The 16,819-nt window shown below is 40.2% G+C and overlaps 1 protein-coding gene across 3 annotated transcripts in view; it reads right to left on the reverse strand.

The window, feature by feature from the left end:
- Positions 1-15,709, reverse strand: part of fxr1 (fragile X mental retardation, autosomal homolog 1) — a 109,972-nt gene extending 94,263 nt beyond the window's left edge. The window contains exon 1 of one of the 3 annotated variants that reach the window (XM_043702362.1): positions 15,581-15,709. In XM_043702362.1, the coding sequence (XP_043558297.1) occupies positions 15,581-15,631 (51 nt within the window). In that variant the 5' untranslated portion in view covers positions 15,632-15,709. The remainder of the gene's footprint in view (positions 1-15,580) is intronic. The other 2 variants (XM_043702363.1, XM_043702361.1) reach the window with 2 other exon arrangements.
- Between the last annotated feature and the right edge of the window lie 1,110 nt (positions 15,710-16,819).

Genomic DNA, 16,819 nt, shown 5'->3' on the forward strand with positions numbered 1-16,819 from the left:
ATACAAAAAGAAGAAAGAAAAAGCAAAGTTGCATTACCTTACAGTGAGTCATAGTATAAAAGTTAGATACAAGATATTTTTAAAAAGGGTAAAGATTACACAGTCAGGTAAACATCATAGTGCAGCAGCTCAGCACAGGGGCTTCCACACTGCAGACCTCAGTCCAACAACCACCTCCAGCCCACTGTACTTTAGCTCTCAGCTGCACCAATAGGTCTTAACAGATTTTTTAAAAATACAAAATCTTCAGGAAAAAAGAATGCACTGGGTTAGGGTGGGTGTGGAAAAGAGAGAGAAAGAGGACAGATTGACAAGCACCGAGCTGAGGACCACGAATGCTGCCTAATCTGCCATTACTGTTCTTGCTGACTCTGAAGCCAGTATCTACGAGCTGTGAAGCATGGAGACCACCAGCTGGGACACATTTCTTCCTCACTTCAGGATGAACCCTAACATTCTCTCCCAGAGCTAATGAACAGCACATTTATTTTAAGTGTTCTGCAAAGGGCATCCATGCTTTCAACGACCTCAACCCAAGATCAAGAATTTCTAATCAAAATCGCATTCTAATCAAAAAGAAGCTTCTGAAAATCTACCTCTTTGACCAAGCCTCGAGTAATCAGCCCAATTACTATCGAAAGTCTAAAATTTAGGTTTCTGACACTCCTGTAAAATATCTTTGGACTTTTTTATGCAGTGCATTCAACACTGTAAATGTAATTTGTGGTTGCTATAATTATCTCTTTTGCTGATTAGAAAAAGAATTTGCCACCAACTCCGAGAAACCCACCAAGGCAGCTAAGCAAATTAGAAATCTGACTTTGAACAGCTAACACTATTATAATTCCAATATATTGTCACAACAGTTATCAAAACACTTCACACCTTTAGCTGGTTAACCAGTTAAGAGATTGAGAAATATGGAATTAATTTTTAGGTGATCAACTTCAATTCTGGGAACAAGCTGCATTTTCACTTGCAGTAATGTCAACAGCGAGTTGTATAGCATTAGACACGTTTCAGTCCATAGAACTCTTGCTATGAATAAGAACACGGATTTGAAATTTCAAGTGAAATCCAGAGACTTCGATATAAATTCCAAACAAACATTCCAAAACTACATTGTTAGGAGATGTGGTCTTTAAGATGTGACATTAAATCAAGGTCCATATGCATTCTCTGGTGGAAATGGCACAATTTCAAAGAGTAAGGGCAGTATCGCCATGGTCTAGGCAGTGAATAACACTATAAATAATCATCTATTTAGTACTGTACTACTGTTTGTTTAAGTTCATTATGCACAAACCAACTGCTGCATTTCCTAAATTAGAAAATACAGTTCCAACTGTCCAAGAGTTCCAAAAAGTGCTATATTGGTTGTAAAAAAAGTGTTGGTTTATATAAATTCATTTATTGTTTTAAGACCTTAGCTGTTACATCTCAACTCATTAATGACTAAAATCCCCGAATCTCATTTTCCCAACCAACATGCACTTGTCTAACTCCTCTATTTTTATAATTCAAACTTCAATTTGTTTCCTCTCCCCCAGGACTCCCACTTCCAACCAACTCACCTCAAACTGTATTGCAGCCAAGGTTTCCATTTGGCAATAACAGTGGCATTGATAAGTCTAACTAAAAAGCACTCTCAGCAAATACCTTGCTCGGCTGAAACCAGTAAAAACTTTTTTCAGCTCCCCCATCTCCCTGTCAACCTAGCCTGCTTTGGGCTGACCCATAAATGAATTTCTCATTTTCAAATCTGATGCAGTAAATGAGTTTGACTGAATGCTTTTTTAAAAATAATTTAGCTCCAGCTCCCAAAACAAAAAAAAACTTATTTGGCAAGCATTTTTAGGTAACCACTGCAGATATCACTTTCCAGCTAAGTCTACCTGCTCTTTCTTCTTGATTTCTTTGAATACATCTAAAAGTTTATGTTTCTAAAATGCAGAAAAGGCAGAGCAGAAGAATTTATTTTCTGAGATGGTAGCGAATTTATGGAATTCTCCATCATAGAGGGTATTGAGTCTGGGTACTTAAGTATATTCAAGGCTGAATCTGACAGGTTTTTAAACAGTAATGGAATGAAGGATTTTGGGGAAAAGCCAGGGAAGTGGAGCTCAAGATTATCAAATCAGGCACAATTTCATTCAATGGCACAGTAGACTCAATGGGCTGACTGGGTTACTCCTGCTCCTAATCTCATCGTTTTATGGTCTTAATTCTGGAAAAGAGTGAATGTAAAAGCTTAGAACGTTGTCATGATACTATGGTTTTAAGAGGTGTATTTTGTCCTAGTTTTTTTTTGGAGAGATTTTGAAGACAGAGCTGTCTACTGAAAGCCCACAAAGGAAACAACTCGAGAGACTTTGGGGTTTTTCCTTTTAAAAAGTTGGAATAAAAGAGGAGCAATAGAAGGGACAAGTTCTCACAGAACCAAGACTTTTAGTTTTAGTTTCTCAGTAGCGGTTCTTCGGGTCTTGAAGCTGATTTAGAAGCTGCAGTACAGTTCTGCTTGCTACTCGCTCTCTAGCTTTTCTTGATGTCTTCCTCCTGGACTGGAGAACTACCTGTAAGACAATCTATTTTTCTGAACTTGCTTTTTTTGCCAAGCGTGTTCTTACTGGATGTTACTATATTGGAACAGTTACAGTTTAGTAGTAAAATAGTCTATTATTCTATGAAGTTTTCTAATAGAGTCAAGTTATTCCAATTTTTTCTCTCTTTTGTTACATTTTAACTGCACTGTATGAATAAAATGTGTTGCTCTTCAAATCTGATAGTCTGACCAATTGAATTGCATGCGGAATGAAACGCCTGGCATTTGCCTTCAAATAAGAAAGATAAGATAGGCTAGACCTGAACTTAATGTATTTTGAGGGGGGTCTGGTCTGATCCATAACAATATCAAGAGGAGATTGTTAGCTTTTTTCCTAATGGAGTTAGTAATTGCCTGGAGCTTGCATAGCACAAGCATTTCCTGTTATATTCAGCCCAACCATAAATGTTGTCAAGGTGTTGTCACATGATTAGCTTCCTTTTTAAAACTGGAATGCTGGCATCACTAACAAAGCCAGCACTAAGTGCCAATTCCCAATCAACTTCCACCTGTACCCATCATGCGCAAGACAACAAATTTACAAGATTCCATGCAAAGATTACACAAAACAAACATTCTAAATGACAAATCAGGCAGACAACTACCAATCCGCATCCATGAACACCAACTGGCCACTAAACACCATGACCAGCTGTGCCTAGTAGCCAGAAACAGATGACAAGGACCACAAATTCTACTGTGACAACACAACGATCACAGGCTAAACAGCTAAACAAAGGACAGCCAGAGAATTTCTAGAGGTTTGGCACTCATCAACCTCATCCCAATATACTTGCCACTACAACGAACTACCGGAAACATCTACTAGAAGCAACAGGAACGGAACCAAATGAATTCCAGAAGGCACAATACAGCAGCGCTTCACAGGGAAGCTCCAAAAGCATTGAAGATGTCACCTAGACAGGGGATAAAATGTCTGCAAATCAATTTCCCAGCTCAGCAAACATACCCACAAATGTGACAACTCTCATTTTGTAACAACGCATTCCAACTAGCGTAAGTATGTTCACAGCTTTGTTAACACGGAAGTTTTCGGAATTTGACTGGGAAACAAGGAAGGAACAACAATATCGATCCAGAACAGAACAGAGCCTCAGAATTATTGCAGTTTTTTTGGTTCCTGGGACAGTGTTGCCAGTGAAAGTCAACAGTGGAAGGAGTGAGTGCGCAAGATGATGGATGGAGTGTTGATCAAGCAGACTGATTTATGGTGTCAAAGAGAAAATGTCAGTGGTTAATCAGTTGAAAATGGTCACTTTCCACAGAGTTCATGTAACAATGTTCAAGAAGCAAGAATATCTACAGACATTGGAGATTTTATCTCTATCCTTGCTGACTTGAGTTTCATTATGGCTCAGTAATGGCAAACTATTTTAGGATACTGCTTAAAAATGCGTTGCTGGAAAAGCGCAGCAGGTCAGGCAGCATCCTGAAGAAGGGCTTATGCCCAAAATGTCGATTCTCCTGCTCCTTTGATGCTGCCTGACCTGCTGTGCTTTTCCAGTAACACATTTTTAAGCTCTGATCTCCAGTCCTCACTTTCTCCTATTTTAGGATACTGCCTTGATATAAAAAAAGTGTTTCCCCACACCTCAAAATTTGATTTATATGCAAGTTGGATCAAGGTTGCAATTATATCTGGAGTCAACTGGTCATGGTGAAACAAAGTAAGCTGAGGATTTTGGAGTTTATACAACTTAATTGCAATGCTCTTGATCCTTTCCACCACTTGGCTGATGATTAGAAATATATTGACAGTGACAGTAAGTGGCTATTTTGTTTTGGTAGAGAGACTATACATGAACAATTTCCCATTGTTTAGTTATGTTGCTGCTGTAGTCTCACTTTTGCTTGGAGTGTGGCCATTTTTAGAAGACAGATCTTCACACTATAAGAGCTCAAACCTTTATTGCTTTCGGCCCACTGAGCCATTTATGATATCTCAGCAGTGAATTGAAATAGGGGAGGTCAGCATTTGTGATAGAGGAACCGGAAGGATCCCAGCAGACAGGATCATTCACTTTTAAATTCTGGCTGGTGATGGGTTTGGACACTTCTGCTCAAAGATGTTTCGGGCTCTATTATGATCCTCGCTGATGGTAATTCTGGATAAGTCAGATTCCAGAATAAAATCGAGCTTCACAGATCATGTATTTAAGATTTTTCGATTGATTAACTTATTAATGCCCATCCCCAGTTGGAAAAGGTGTAGTGAGCCGTCGTCTTGAACTACTGTATTCATTTGGTGAAGGTTCATTAGTGGCTAGTCACTGAAAGATATTCACACAAAGCTGCAAATGTTCTTGAATAACAGAACATAGTTTTAATACACATAAAAAGAAAGTCAAAAGCTATATGAGAAGACAGTTAGGAAGATCAGAGCATGAACATCAAAATTAAGTTTCAACATGGTGAAATGTATTTACTTTTACTACAGGGATTTTCAAAGTACTCTACTGCACTCAAGTGCTTTCATGAAATTGATGTGCTTCAGTCATGAAAGGTTAAAATCAATTTGGAATCAACAAGACAACTTTAACAGAACTGATCCACCTCTTATTTGCCTAATTCCTGTCCATCATTTACAAGACAAAGCAGCAATATGAGATAATACCCTCTATTCACACAAATACATCCAGTCCAACAACACACCATCTCGTCCAAAGCAGCCCACTTGATTGGTACCCCAAACACACCCTTCAACATTCACTCTCTTCAACACCAAGACACAAGAGAAGCAGAATGAATCTACATGACATACTGCTGTAACTCACTAAGGTTCTTTTGAAAGCACCTTCCAAACCTACAAATAGGACTCTTAAAGCAAATTCACAAGAACATCACCTGTGAAACTTCCCCCTCCCAAGTCACACACCATCCTGACTCAAAACAAAAATCACCCTTCCTTCATTGTCAATGGGCCCTGGAACTCCCTCCCTAACAGCCTTGAGAATGTATCTTGACCAAACGTTTCAAGACAACAGCTCACCACATCTTTTCCAACTGGGGATGGGCACTATGATGATTAAATTCCCTACAGTGTGGAAACAAGCCCTTTGGCCCAACAAATCCACACTGACCCTCCGAAGAGTAATCCATCCCCCTCTGACTAATGCACCTAACAACTATGGACAATTTAGCATAGACAATTGAGCACGGTGGCTCAGTAGTTAGCATTGCTGCCTCACAGCACCAGGGTCCCAGGTTCAATTCTAGCCTCGGGTGACGGTGTGGATTTCCTCTGGGTGCTCCGGTTTCCTTCCACAGTCCAAAAATGTGCAGGTCAGGTGAAGTGGCCATGCCAAACTGCCCGTAGTGTTAGGTGCGTTAGTCAGAGGGAAATGGGTCTGGGTGGGTTACTCTTCGGAAGGTCGGTGTGACATGGTGTTTTAAAAAATTCTCAAGGTCAGGTTCGTAGGAGAGTAGTCTGACACAGAACAAACGACCAAGAGGCGAGACTGCTAGAATATGGGCATTTTATTCCCCGCAGTGTCGCACAACGGGTCTGGCTTATACTCACTCTACATGTTACAAAAACTGGGAGCCGTCAGTTCTCGTAGAGCGGTTGCCAACAACCCACGCTCGGCGGTTAAACGTAACCCCGGAGCAGACTCACCGAACTGGAGACTTTTCCAGCTGATATACTCTTGTCCAGATATAAACATGCATGTGAACAGCAGAGCAAGGCTAAAAAACACATTCCATTCTGGTTACATACAGATAAGAAGATTCACACGGGACTAAGCAACACCTCCATTCCGGTTAGATTCACACATGTATTGGGACATAATTTTTAACCGTTTCACCACATTCCACTGCTTGGAATTTTACACCACACATGGTTGGCCGAAGGACCTGTTTCCACACTATAGGGAATCTAATCTAATCTAATCTAATCTAATCTAATCTAATCTAATCTACCTGACCGGCATATCTTTGGAATGAGGGAGGAAACCGGAGTACCCGGAGGAAACCCACGCAAACACAGGGAGAATGTACAAACTCCACACAGAAAGTCACCCAAGGCTGGAATCAAACTTGGGACCCTGGTGCTGTGAGGCAGCAGTGCTAACCAATGAGCCATCATGCTGCCAATAATCCAGTTGATGGCAATACTTGTTAAGCCAGACTCCAGAATTAAACCCAGCTTCATAGATTATATATTTAATATCTGGCAATTGATTAAACTAGAGATGGACAATAAATACTGGCCCAATCAGCAACTTCCATAACCTGTGAAAGATTTTTAAGAAACTGGCACATTGTTTTGTCTGACAACATAGATATCAGACAGGACAGGATAGGACAAGACAGGAAATTTCCTTCTACTCATTTTTTATCTTTAACATGCATTCATGACAACAGATTAGAATTCAGTTGAATGACAAGTGGGAGTCAAGTAACAACCAGAACTGCACTGTACAATTTCTTAATAATTGGGTAATACATAAATTTATTTTTGGATAAATAAGGAACTTCTAATAAATTAATAACTCAAGTCAGAATCTGGACAATATTTTAAGAATTACATCTAGTTGCTAACACAATTAATATTTTCAGAATACGTACTTTTATTTTAAGTGACAAAATCTTGTAAGATCTCATTGCATGAATGTATATCTGCCAAAATGGACACGAGTTCATTAAAAATATCAGTGTTCCACATTGTACAAAGCAAACACTTATCTTAACCATAGAAAGCAATTAACCTATAAAATAACCTATAGAATCACAGTTTAACAGATCAATGATTAAAACATTTCTAAAACTGTGATGATACTGCTCCTTCAAGGAGGTTAGGTTGTCCTTGATTTTTTTATCCAGAGGGGTCGTAAACAGAGATTCCAATGCATCTGCTTTGGATGGGTTTTAGGGCCAATTTGATTATAGTTAACAGATACTGCCTCAGGTAAAAGGCCTTCAAGTTTAACCAAAACACTTGTACAAGTGAAAGGGGAGGGACCAGTTCTCCCAGCTCAGCTTTTCTCTGGTTTGTTTTGGTTTCAGCAGTCTGGCTGTTCAGAGCTAGCTGCTGATCAGTTTTTTTGCAGCTACTGGTCAAAGAACAGTTCCACAATGATCCTCTCCCTCTATCTGACATCTCTCCCCTAAGAACCGGTGTTTGATTTTATCTTTTTTGTCAAGGGGGTATTTAAGGGATGTTGCAAGTATTTGGTAGAGCCTTATTAAGTTGCGATAGAACTATATTAGTCTAAATTTGGTTCTCTTTTGTTCATGTGTAAATAAATACTGTTTTGTTTAATACCGAGTTGTTGAGCAAGCTGCCTCACTCCTGTAGTATCCACTTTACATCTGCTTAAAACAACTAGAAAAGTTAGGGTCTGGGCTACCTTCTTGAAATGTTTTGACAGGGTATGGCCTGGACCTTAACATAACATTCAGTAAAGACCAAGAAAATAAGACATATTCAAGATGTACTGGAACTGCAATTTACAATTTATTTTAATGGAATAACTCCCCCTCCCACTCCACCGAGGATATGCAGGTCATTGGACTCATCCACCGCCAAACCACAACAACCCGACGGTCGGAGGAGGAGCGTCTTATCTTCCGACTGGGAACCCTCCAACCGCAGGGGATGAACTTGGACTTCACCAGTTTCTTCATCCCCCCTCCCCCCACCTTGTCTCAGCCGGATCCCTCCAGCCCGGCACCGCCTTCCTGACCTGCAGTCTTCTTCTTGACCTCTCCGCCTCCATCCTACTCCGACCTATCACCCTCACCTTGACCTCTTTCCACCTATCACATTTCCAACTCCCCTCCTCCAAGTCCCTCCTCCCTACCTTTTATCTTCTCCTGCTGAACACTCTCTGCTCATTCCTGAAGAAGGGCCTGTGCCCGAAACGTCGAATCTCCTGTTCCCTGGATGCTGCCTGACCTGCTGTGCTGTTCCAGCAATAAAGTTTCAACTTTGATCTCCAGCATCTGCAGACCTCACTTTCTCCTATTGTATCAGGTAAACCAAACAATTCTCTTGGCTAATACTCTGCAGTCATGAATGAATCCCAATTGCTGGGGATACCAATAGCTTCCAGATATGCGTAAAATAGTGGGGCCAGCAGCAATTGAAACAGCACGCGAGATAGCAGTGCCAACAGTTTCCCAAGCAGCACATTAGAGAGTTGGGTCAGCGACTTCCAAAGCAGCACACAAAACAGAGGGCACAGCAGCTTCTAAAAACAGCGCATGAGAGTGGGATCAGCCACTTCCGCATGCAAGACCAGCAACTTCTGAAAGAGAAATCAGACAGCAGCATCTTAACGTGAAGAATGAACCTGCATGCAAAGGGCAGCAACAGTGGGAGACAAACCGACAGCAGAGTCCCTTCAATCTGTTTCTAGTTATCAGAGCAGAACTGTGACATCACAGGAAAATAGGGAGATGATTGTTGAGTATTTCTTCCACATCTCTTTTGACAGACCAAGTTTTACGCAAAAAACTATAACAGCAGAAAATTAATAAATTTTTAAAATAAAGAGGATGGCTAGACTGCTGATGTTTTCAACTGGAGAGTGTCAGGGGAGCAGGTGTGATGGGGATCCTGAATTCAGTTTTGACATAGCATCAGCCAGTGCCCAGGTCCAATACCCACCGCTATGGAGGACGTGAATGAATTCCAATAGCTTCCAAATAGTGAGCAAAATCGTGAGCCAGCAGCCACTGAAACAGCATGCCACACTATGCTGGGGGAGCAAACTGACCACAGCATCACGGTCTCGAGTGTGTTTGTGCATACTTTAGTAATATGAATAGCTTAGTTAGGGGAATAGATACTGTTCTGTGGACCAGAGTCCCGGTTCAAGGTATTTCTTGAGCTAGACAGAAACAGAGTGAAAGGGGAAGGATCCAATTCTCACGGTCCATGGCACAGGTAAGAGTAGGTTCAGCAAAGGGATTACAAGCCACCTGAGAGTAAATTAAAAAGCAGAACCACAAAGGTAAGTACCAGGCTTCCAACTGGACCACATGCCATTTGGCACAGGATAAATAAGATCAGAGTCAAATTCATGGCTCAAAGAATGGAATGGGAGAAATGCATTCCAATTCATTGAGCAGTGACACCAGTACTGGGGAATAGTTCTGTTGGATTTTGTTTGAACTGTGCTGGGATGAGTGAATGGCAATGCCAAGACTCTGTTCGATTCCAGTCTTGGTGAACGTGTGGGGTTTGCACATTCTGTGTGCACATGGGTTTCTTCCAGGTGCTCCAGTGTTTGCTCATAGTCCAAAGATGTGCAGGTTAGGTGGAATAGCCATGGTAAATAATAGCCATGTTAGAGGGTGTGCACTCATACATGGCTGGGATGTTCTTCATTGTGTTGGTGTAGGCTTGATGGGCCAAGTGGCCTCTTTCTGGATGTAGGGATTCTACAATAAAGCATAGGGGTTTAAACTAATTAGCTAATTAGGGTGGGTGCAATTCAGCAAAAAATATGGCCAAATTAAGAATAGCTGAAAAGTTAAAGGCTCTTGATCTGAATGCGTGCAACATCTGTGAACAAGATAGATATCTGATCTGATGGCACAAACAAAAATGTGACTTGATAATTATTACAAAGATGCAGTTACAGGTTGACCAAGACTGGAAGTCCCTTCCAAACCTCCTGTCCCTTACCTTAAAATGTATGCATACTGGTCACTGATTCCTCCATCAAGGCAAAAAAGTTATCTTCCTATCTACCCTATCTTTGCTCGCAAATTTTATATATCCGAATTGCGACCCTCCCTCAGTCTCCTAGGCTCAAAAGGAAAACAACTCCAGTTTACATAATCATTTAACTAAAATTCTCCAGCCCAGGAGTCATCCTGGTAAATCTTTTCCACACCATTTCCACCATAATTAATCCTTACTATGATGTGCACAATTCTGAAATCCACAATAATCTACTTTTGGCCAAACCAACTTTTATACAGTTCCAGCATAACCTCCCCGTTTCTTAAACTCTTTGCCTTTGCTAATAAAGGCCAATATCCTATTTGCTTTCTTAACCCCCTTATCTATTTTAAGAGATTGGTGTCCACGCACACCAAGGACCCTCTAATTCTTGGTGTTTCCCAGAATCCTATTTGTCATGCATTGTCTTACCTTGTTTGACCTGTCAAGTGCATCACCTCTCACTCACGTGAAGTGAATTCCAATTGCCACCTGACGATCCCATCAGAATCCTCCTACAAATCCAAGTCTATCCCCCTCACTACTTACGACATCAATAATATTTGTATCATCTACAAAAATTGATAAAACCCTCCAATATAAAGTCTAAATCATTTATATTTACCACAAACAGCAAGAGGCCCTACATTGACCCTGTGGGAGCCCACTGAATATGCTGAGTGGTCTTGATTAATCCCTGACCTCCAAGAACAGTTTAGTTCTATCCCTCAGAACTGCTTCTAATAGTTTCTCCACCATTGGAGGTTGGACCAACCAGCTCTGATTTCTTGGTTTATCCCTTGCTCCCCTGTACCAACATTAGATGTCCTCCAGTCCTTTGCTATCTCTCCTGTTGCCAGAGGAATTAAAAATTGCCAGCACCCTGCTATTTCTTCCCTTGCTCCAGAACAGCCTGGATACATTTTATCTGGCCCTGGAGATTTACATATTTTTAAGCTTGCCAAACTACTCAGGCCCTCCTTGCTGTCTGCTAATTTCATGAATTATACCTGTTCACCTACATTATTCCTCTCACTACTGAATGCCCACAAAAGGTATTAATTTAGTACCTACTTATATCCTCCAGCGCCACACACAAATTACCACTTCTTAATAGGACTCTTACCCTGAATTCATTGGCAAAGTAATAATTTTCTTTTCATATTCTCTTTTTGCTCTTAATTGCCGTAAGATCCCCTTTGCACATTCTGCATTCCTCTGGGGCGTCCGTTATTTTAACCCTTTGGTATCAGCCATAAGCCTCCCTTTTTTTCTTTATCTAATCCTGTATAACCCTTGGTAATCAGGGTTCACAGAATGTGTTAGTCCCATCCTTTATTGGAACATGTTGGCCCTGTATTCTCCCTATTTCCTTCTTGAATGCGTCCCACTGCTGACACAGATTAACCTAAAAGTATCTGCTTCCAGTATGGCCAAATCATAGCTGATCTTATTCAAATAAAAAAAGTCACCTTCCCATAACTTAGCAGTTGGATTTTAGGCCCATTTTGTCCTTTCCCATTAACAATGTTGAATCTAAGAGTCATACTGTCTGCAAAATGCTCCACTACTGATACTTCTACCACTCCAACTTCATGAACCAAAATTTAAGTCCAGGATTGCATACTCTTTTGTAGAGCTTTCTCTGTACTTGCTTAAAAAAGCTCTCGAAGGTGCATTTTAAGAATTCCACTCTGCTAAATCTTTCACACTGACTACTTCAGTTGATGTTGGGCAAGTTGGAATCCCCTATAACTATCCTTAATACTTTCACACCCCTCTGAAATTTGCCTACTTATCTGCTCTATTTGCGACTATTAGGAGGCCTACAGTACACTGGAAGAAAGTGAGGATTGCTGAAGAGTTGAGAAGTGTGGCACTGGAAAAGCACAGCTGGTCAGGCAGCACCGAGGAGCAGGAGTGTCAACATTTTGAGCATAAGCTCTTCCTGACAGTTTTCAACTCGGCCTATTATATACTCCCAGAAATACGAGTGCTTTACGCTAGCAATGAAGACAGTACAAAAGAGATTACCTGGAGATGAAGGGTCAATTTAACAAAAACTGCTCAACAGGTGAGGCATTTATTCATTGCATTTTAGAAGAATGAAGGATGATCTTATACTCTTACACGTTATGGTCCTAAATTGGGTGCAGATCTGATAACCTTCAACTCCATTTCTTACATCTTCCTTATAACCTTCGATTTTCTAACCGATTAAGTATGTTGAAGGCTGAGATTTTTAATGACCCAGCTTCAACAGCCCTCTGTTGTGAAGAATTCCACATATTCACTGGCCCATTGAACAAATTCCTCTTCATCTGACTGAAATGTGCAACACCCATTCTAAGCTCATGCCTCTCCCACAAGGGAAATACCCCACCACATCTACTCTGTCGAGTTGTCGAAGAATCTTGTATGTTTCAAAAAGGTCACCTCTTCTAAATTCCAATGACAACAGGCCCAACATACTCAACTTCGCTTCATACCCAGTACTAGCTCAGTGAACCTTCTCTGAAGTGCTTCCAAAGCCAGTATATTTTTCTGTAGAAGAGGGACTCAAAATTGCTTAGTTTTCTAGCTGCGGTCTGACTTGTGCCTTGTATAATTTTAGTCTACTCTGCTATGCCATTCCCTTTGAAACAATTGCTAATATTCCATTTGCCTTCCTACTGAAGGAAGATGGAGATTGCTGGCTTTTTGTGATTCATGGTTGAGAACTCCCAGATCCCTCGTCTGCAGCCTTTCTCCATTTAAATAACATCCAGCTGCTCTATTTTTGCCACTCGAGCACATGACATTACATTTCCCCACAAAATATTCCATTTGCTCAATTTTCGCCAACTAGCTTAATTTGTCTATATTCATCTGCAGACTTGGCATCACGACCACTGGCTTTCCCACCTTTTTTCTGTGCCATCCGCAAACTTCACAAAAGTACATTCACTTTCCTCATCCAAGTCATGAAAATATACTAAGTAACCGCAGCCTGAGTACTGTGAGCCTAATGGCTCACACAAGTTGTCATTCTGAATACATCCCCCTCATCCCAACTCTGTCTTCCATCAGTTAAACACTCCTCTATCCATACTAATATATTATGTCAACATCATGGGTTCTTATCTTCTGAAGTAGCTTAATGTCTGGTACGTTAAAATGCCTTCTGAAAATCCAAATAGAATACATCCACTGCTTCCCCTTTAACTATGCTGCTTGTTAGTTCCTCAAAGAATTCTGGTAAATTTGTCAGACCCAATTTCTCTTTCACAAAGTCCTATACGCTCTCTTTCTAAATGCTCTATTACTTTTTTTTAATAATATTATTGGAACATACAAGATTCTGTAGGGGCCTGCCACGGTTGATGCTGAGATGACGTTTCTCTAGTGGGGGGGTTGCATCTTGAACTAGAGGACAGAGTTACTGGACACTCATTTTAAACTAAGATGCAAAGGAATTTCTTCACCCAGACAATTGTGAACGTCCAGAATTTTCTTCCCCAGATAGCTGCAGAGGCTATAAACAGTTTAAGCATTTAAAGATGATATCGATAGCAACACTTAAATAGTAAGAAACTTCCTGACACCCTGCTCAATATTCTCTTTACCGAAAACAAATGAATTGATCATTCCCCTTCAGCCAAAAATATTCCAAGATATCTGCATGACTTCAGTTGTGGCCACTTGTGTATCCCCAATTATACTTGCTCCACCACTGGTAGGTGATGACTTCTGCTGTGGAGACTCCAACCGCTCGAATTTCCTCCTTAGACCTTAACCACACTTTTCTCCTTTAAGACACTCCTTCAAGTTTATGTTGCATTATCTGTTTACATTGTATTATCTTAATATGTGTCTCAGTGTCCTACTTTGTTTTATAAAGCTGTGATGTGTTTTGTGCTTCAAGAGAAGGGAATAAACAGACAAGTTGTTGTGGTGATGATCAGAGCTCTTTCCAACAACTTCTGAACTTTGTACATGTAACAGAAAAGATGATTGAGACTCCAATTAAGACATGATTAGAAAATAACTTCTCGTCCTCGGGAGACAAAATTATAAACGAACCTTAGTAGTTTGCAAATACTTGGAGGTAAAAATTGATGCAAATAACACCTGCTACTAGTAAAAATCCAAAGTATACAAGCTCTGATATAATCAACAAGTATTTGCCAAGAAGTTAAAAAGGGCCATGTAACCGAGAGACGAATTGAAAACTTTTCTCCCATCCTTTCCATTCACAAAATCCTAAACAATATGAATGGGATCGTCAACTTCCATTGTCACAACGTGGTTAAAACCTTAACGTATTTATTCAAAGGAGCTTCGAAAAATATTCATCATCCGTTGATATTAATCACGATTATACAATGTACACTACTTTAAAGCAATAATTTAATGTCAAGTTCCTCCGCCCCCAGGTTCATACTCCCATCTGTTTCCATTGCGTTCAAATCCAATAGACATGAAGATTCATTGTGTTAAGACAGTTGAGGTTTGAAAAACGTCAAAAGGATTCGAGATCTAATAAAACCTGGAGGAAATAAACCCTTTCAACGCTTTTTCACCACTGAGCAAAGAAACGTGTTCGATATTTCTTTGTGCAATTATTATATCTAATCATATACACACATTAAGCAACCCATTTTCAAAGTAACACGCCTATACAGTTTTCGTCATTTTAACTTTCCTATGCACTTTTATGGCAAAAATAACATGCCTCCGGCCAACTGGCGTCAACATGCGTCCTTGTTTAAAAATAACTTGAAATTAGACTCCAAGCGCTTTTCTAAACTTGATAAAACATGACTGACAAGTAACAGCCGGCGAGGTATGTACTCGAATGACGTACTTGAAATAGTTGCTGGATGAAAAAGATTTTTAAACTCTTTTGATGCACAAAGGGCAAGAGAAATGAATGAGGGAACCATCAAAATAGTTAGTTGTTAAACAGCCATTGAACGATTTTTATTTGAAAAAACAAAATATTCAGTTAATAGCCGATTATAAAATAAAACTATTTTAAAAATAGATTAAAAAAACTTGAGGAAATAAATATGAACGGCAAAGAACTGGAAGAAAAAGGCCTAGTGATTCGCCAGCAGGGCCTGCAGCTTCGACAGCGATTACAACCAAACTAGCGCCGATAGGAAGCCGCGCCGTTTCGTTTTAAGCACTCAGCAACACACAGCCCTTAGGTCCGTTTTTAACGCGGTCTTAACACTTTAAAAAATAACACCAAATCAAGAAAGCGACGCTTAGGGAAATGGAGATGATGAGAGCTTTACCTTGTAAAATGCTCCATTGGAGCCGCGCACTTCGACCGTCAACTCTTCCATATTGGAAGCGCAGGGGAGACTGGGATGTGTTTCTAGAATTTGTATACACAGAAAGAGAGAGAGCGCGATTGGAGTCAGACACTAAGGCAAAGGGGTGTCAACATCCCTTCTATAAATCAACTCATTCGCTCTCAAATAAGATACTCAGTCTCCTCCTGACTGGTTGCTGGAATTGCCCCACTGGTCAGGGTTTTCATCTCCAAGAATAAGTTAAGACTAATTAGTCAACAATTGCGAAGTGTAAAGCTGTCTGTAAATCAATTCAATCATACACTTGCTACTGTGATTTTACAGTCAGATGCATCATTACAGTTTTAAAACAAATTGAGTTGTTCTTACCAAAAATTATTTAACTGCCAATTTGGAAAGCTGAAGCAGGTACCAATTTTCACATCCGGATTTAGCATTGATAACCTCGAGCCAAGATTCAGCATTGCCTTCCTTCACACTGACCTAACTTTGTAAGATCACCATTCGATATTGAACTTTCCTGCCTCCCATTGTTCTCAACCCTACTCAAAGTAGCCGTAAACATCCAGATGGTGTTTATTTTTTAACCTGTATCTAGGTTTGCAAGATTAAACTTCCCTTGATCTTCTATATCAACAAGTCACTGTGGGTCACTAATTCACATATAGTATATGTGTTCCCTGAATTTATTACTACTCAGCTGTAATATGACAGTGGGAGGCCGAGATAGGAACACAGCAACAGAAACAAATGATTCAGCCCCTCAAGTCTGTTCTGCCATTCAATGAGTTCATGGCTGATCTGTGGCCAAACTCCATATACTTGCCTTTGGCCAATTCCTTTAATACCTTTGGTCAAGAAAAAAGCTTTCTCAAATTTAAAATTAACAACTGGTTTAGCATTAGCTGCTGTGGGAGTTCCAAACTTCTACCACCTTTTTGTGCAGATGTGCTTCTTCACATTTGCAGAATGGTCTGGCCCTAATATTTAGACTATATCCCCTGGTTCTTGAACTCTTTATCTACCCTGTCTTTTCCTATTAATATACTGAAGACTTCCAACAGATCCACCCATAACCTCCTACATTCTAGAGAAACCATATTATTTATACAACATTTACAGAGTCTCTCCTCAAAACTCAAACCCAGATATTCAGATATAATTGTTATAAATCTATGTTGTACTCCTTTCAAGGCCACTTTATTCTTCCTAAGGTGT

The sequence above is a fragment of the Chiloscyllium plagiosum genome, chromosome 13 (assembly GCF_004010195.1).
Source record: "Chiloscyllium plagiosum isolate BGI_BamShark_2017 chromosome 13, ASM401019v2, whole genome shotgun sequence".
NCBI classification, from domain to species: domain Eukaryota; kingdom Metazoa; phylum Chordata; class Chondrichthyes; order Orectolobiformes; family Hemiscylliidae; genus Chiloscyllium; species Chiloscyllium plagiosum.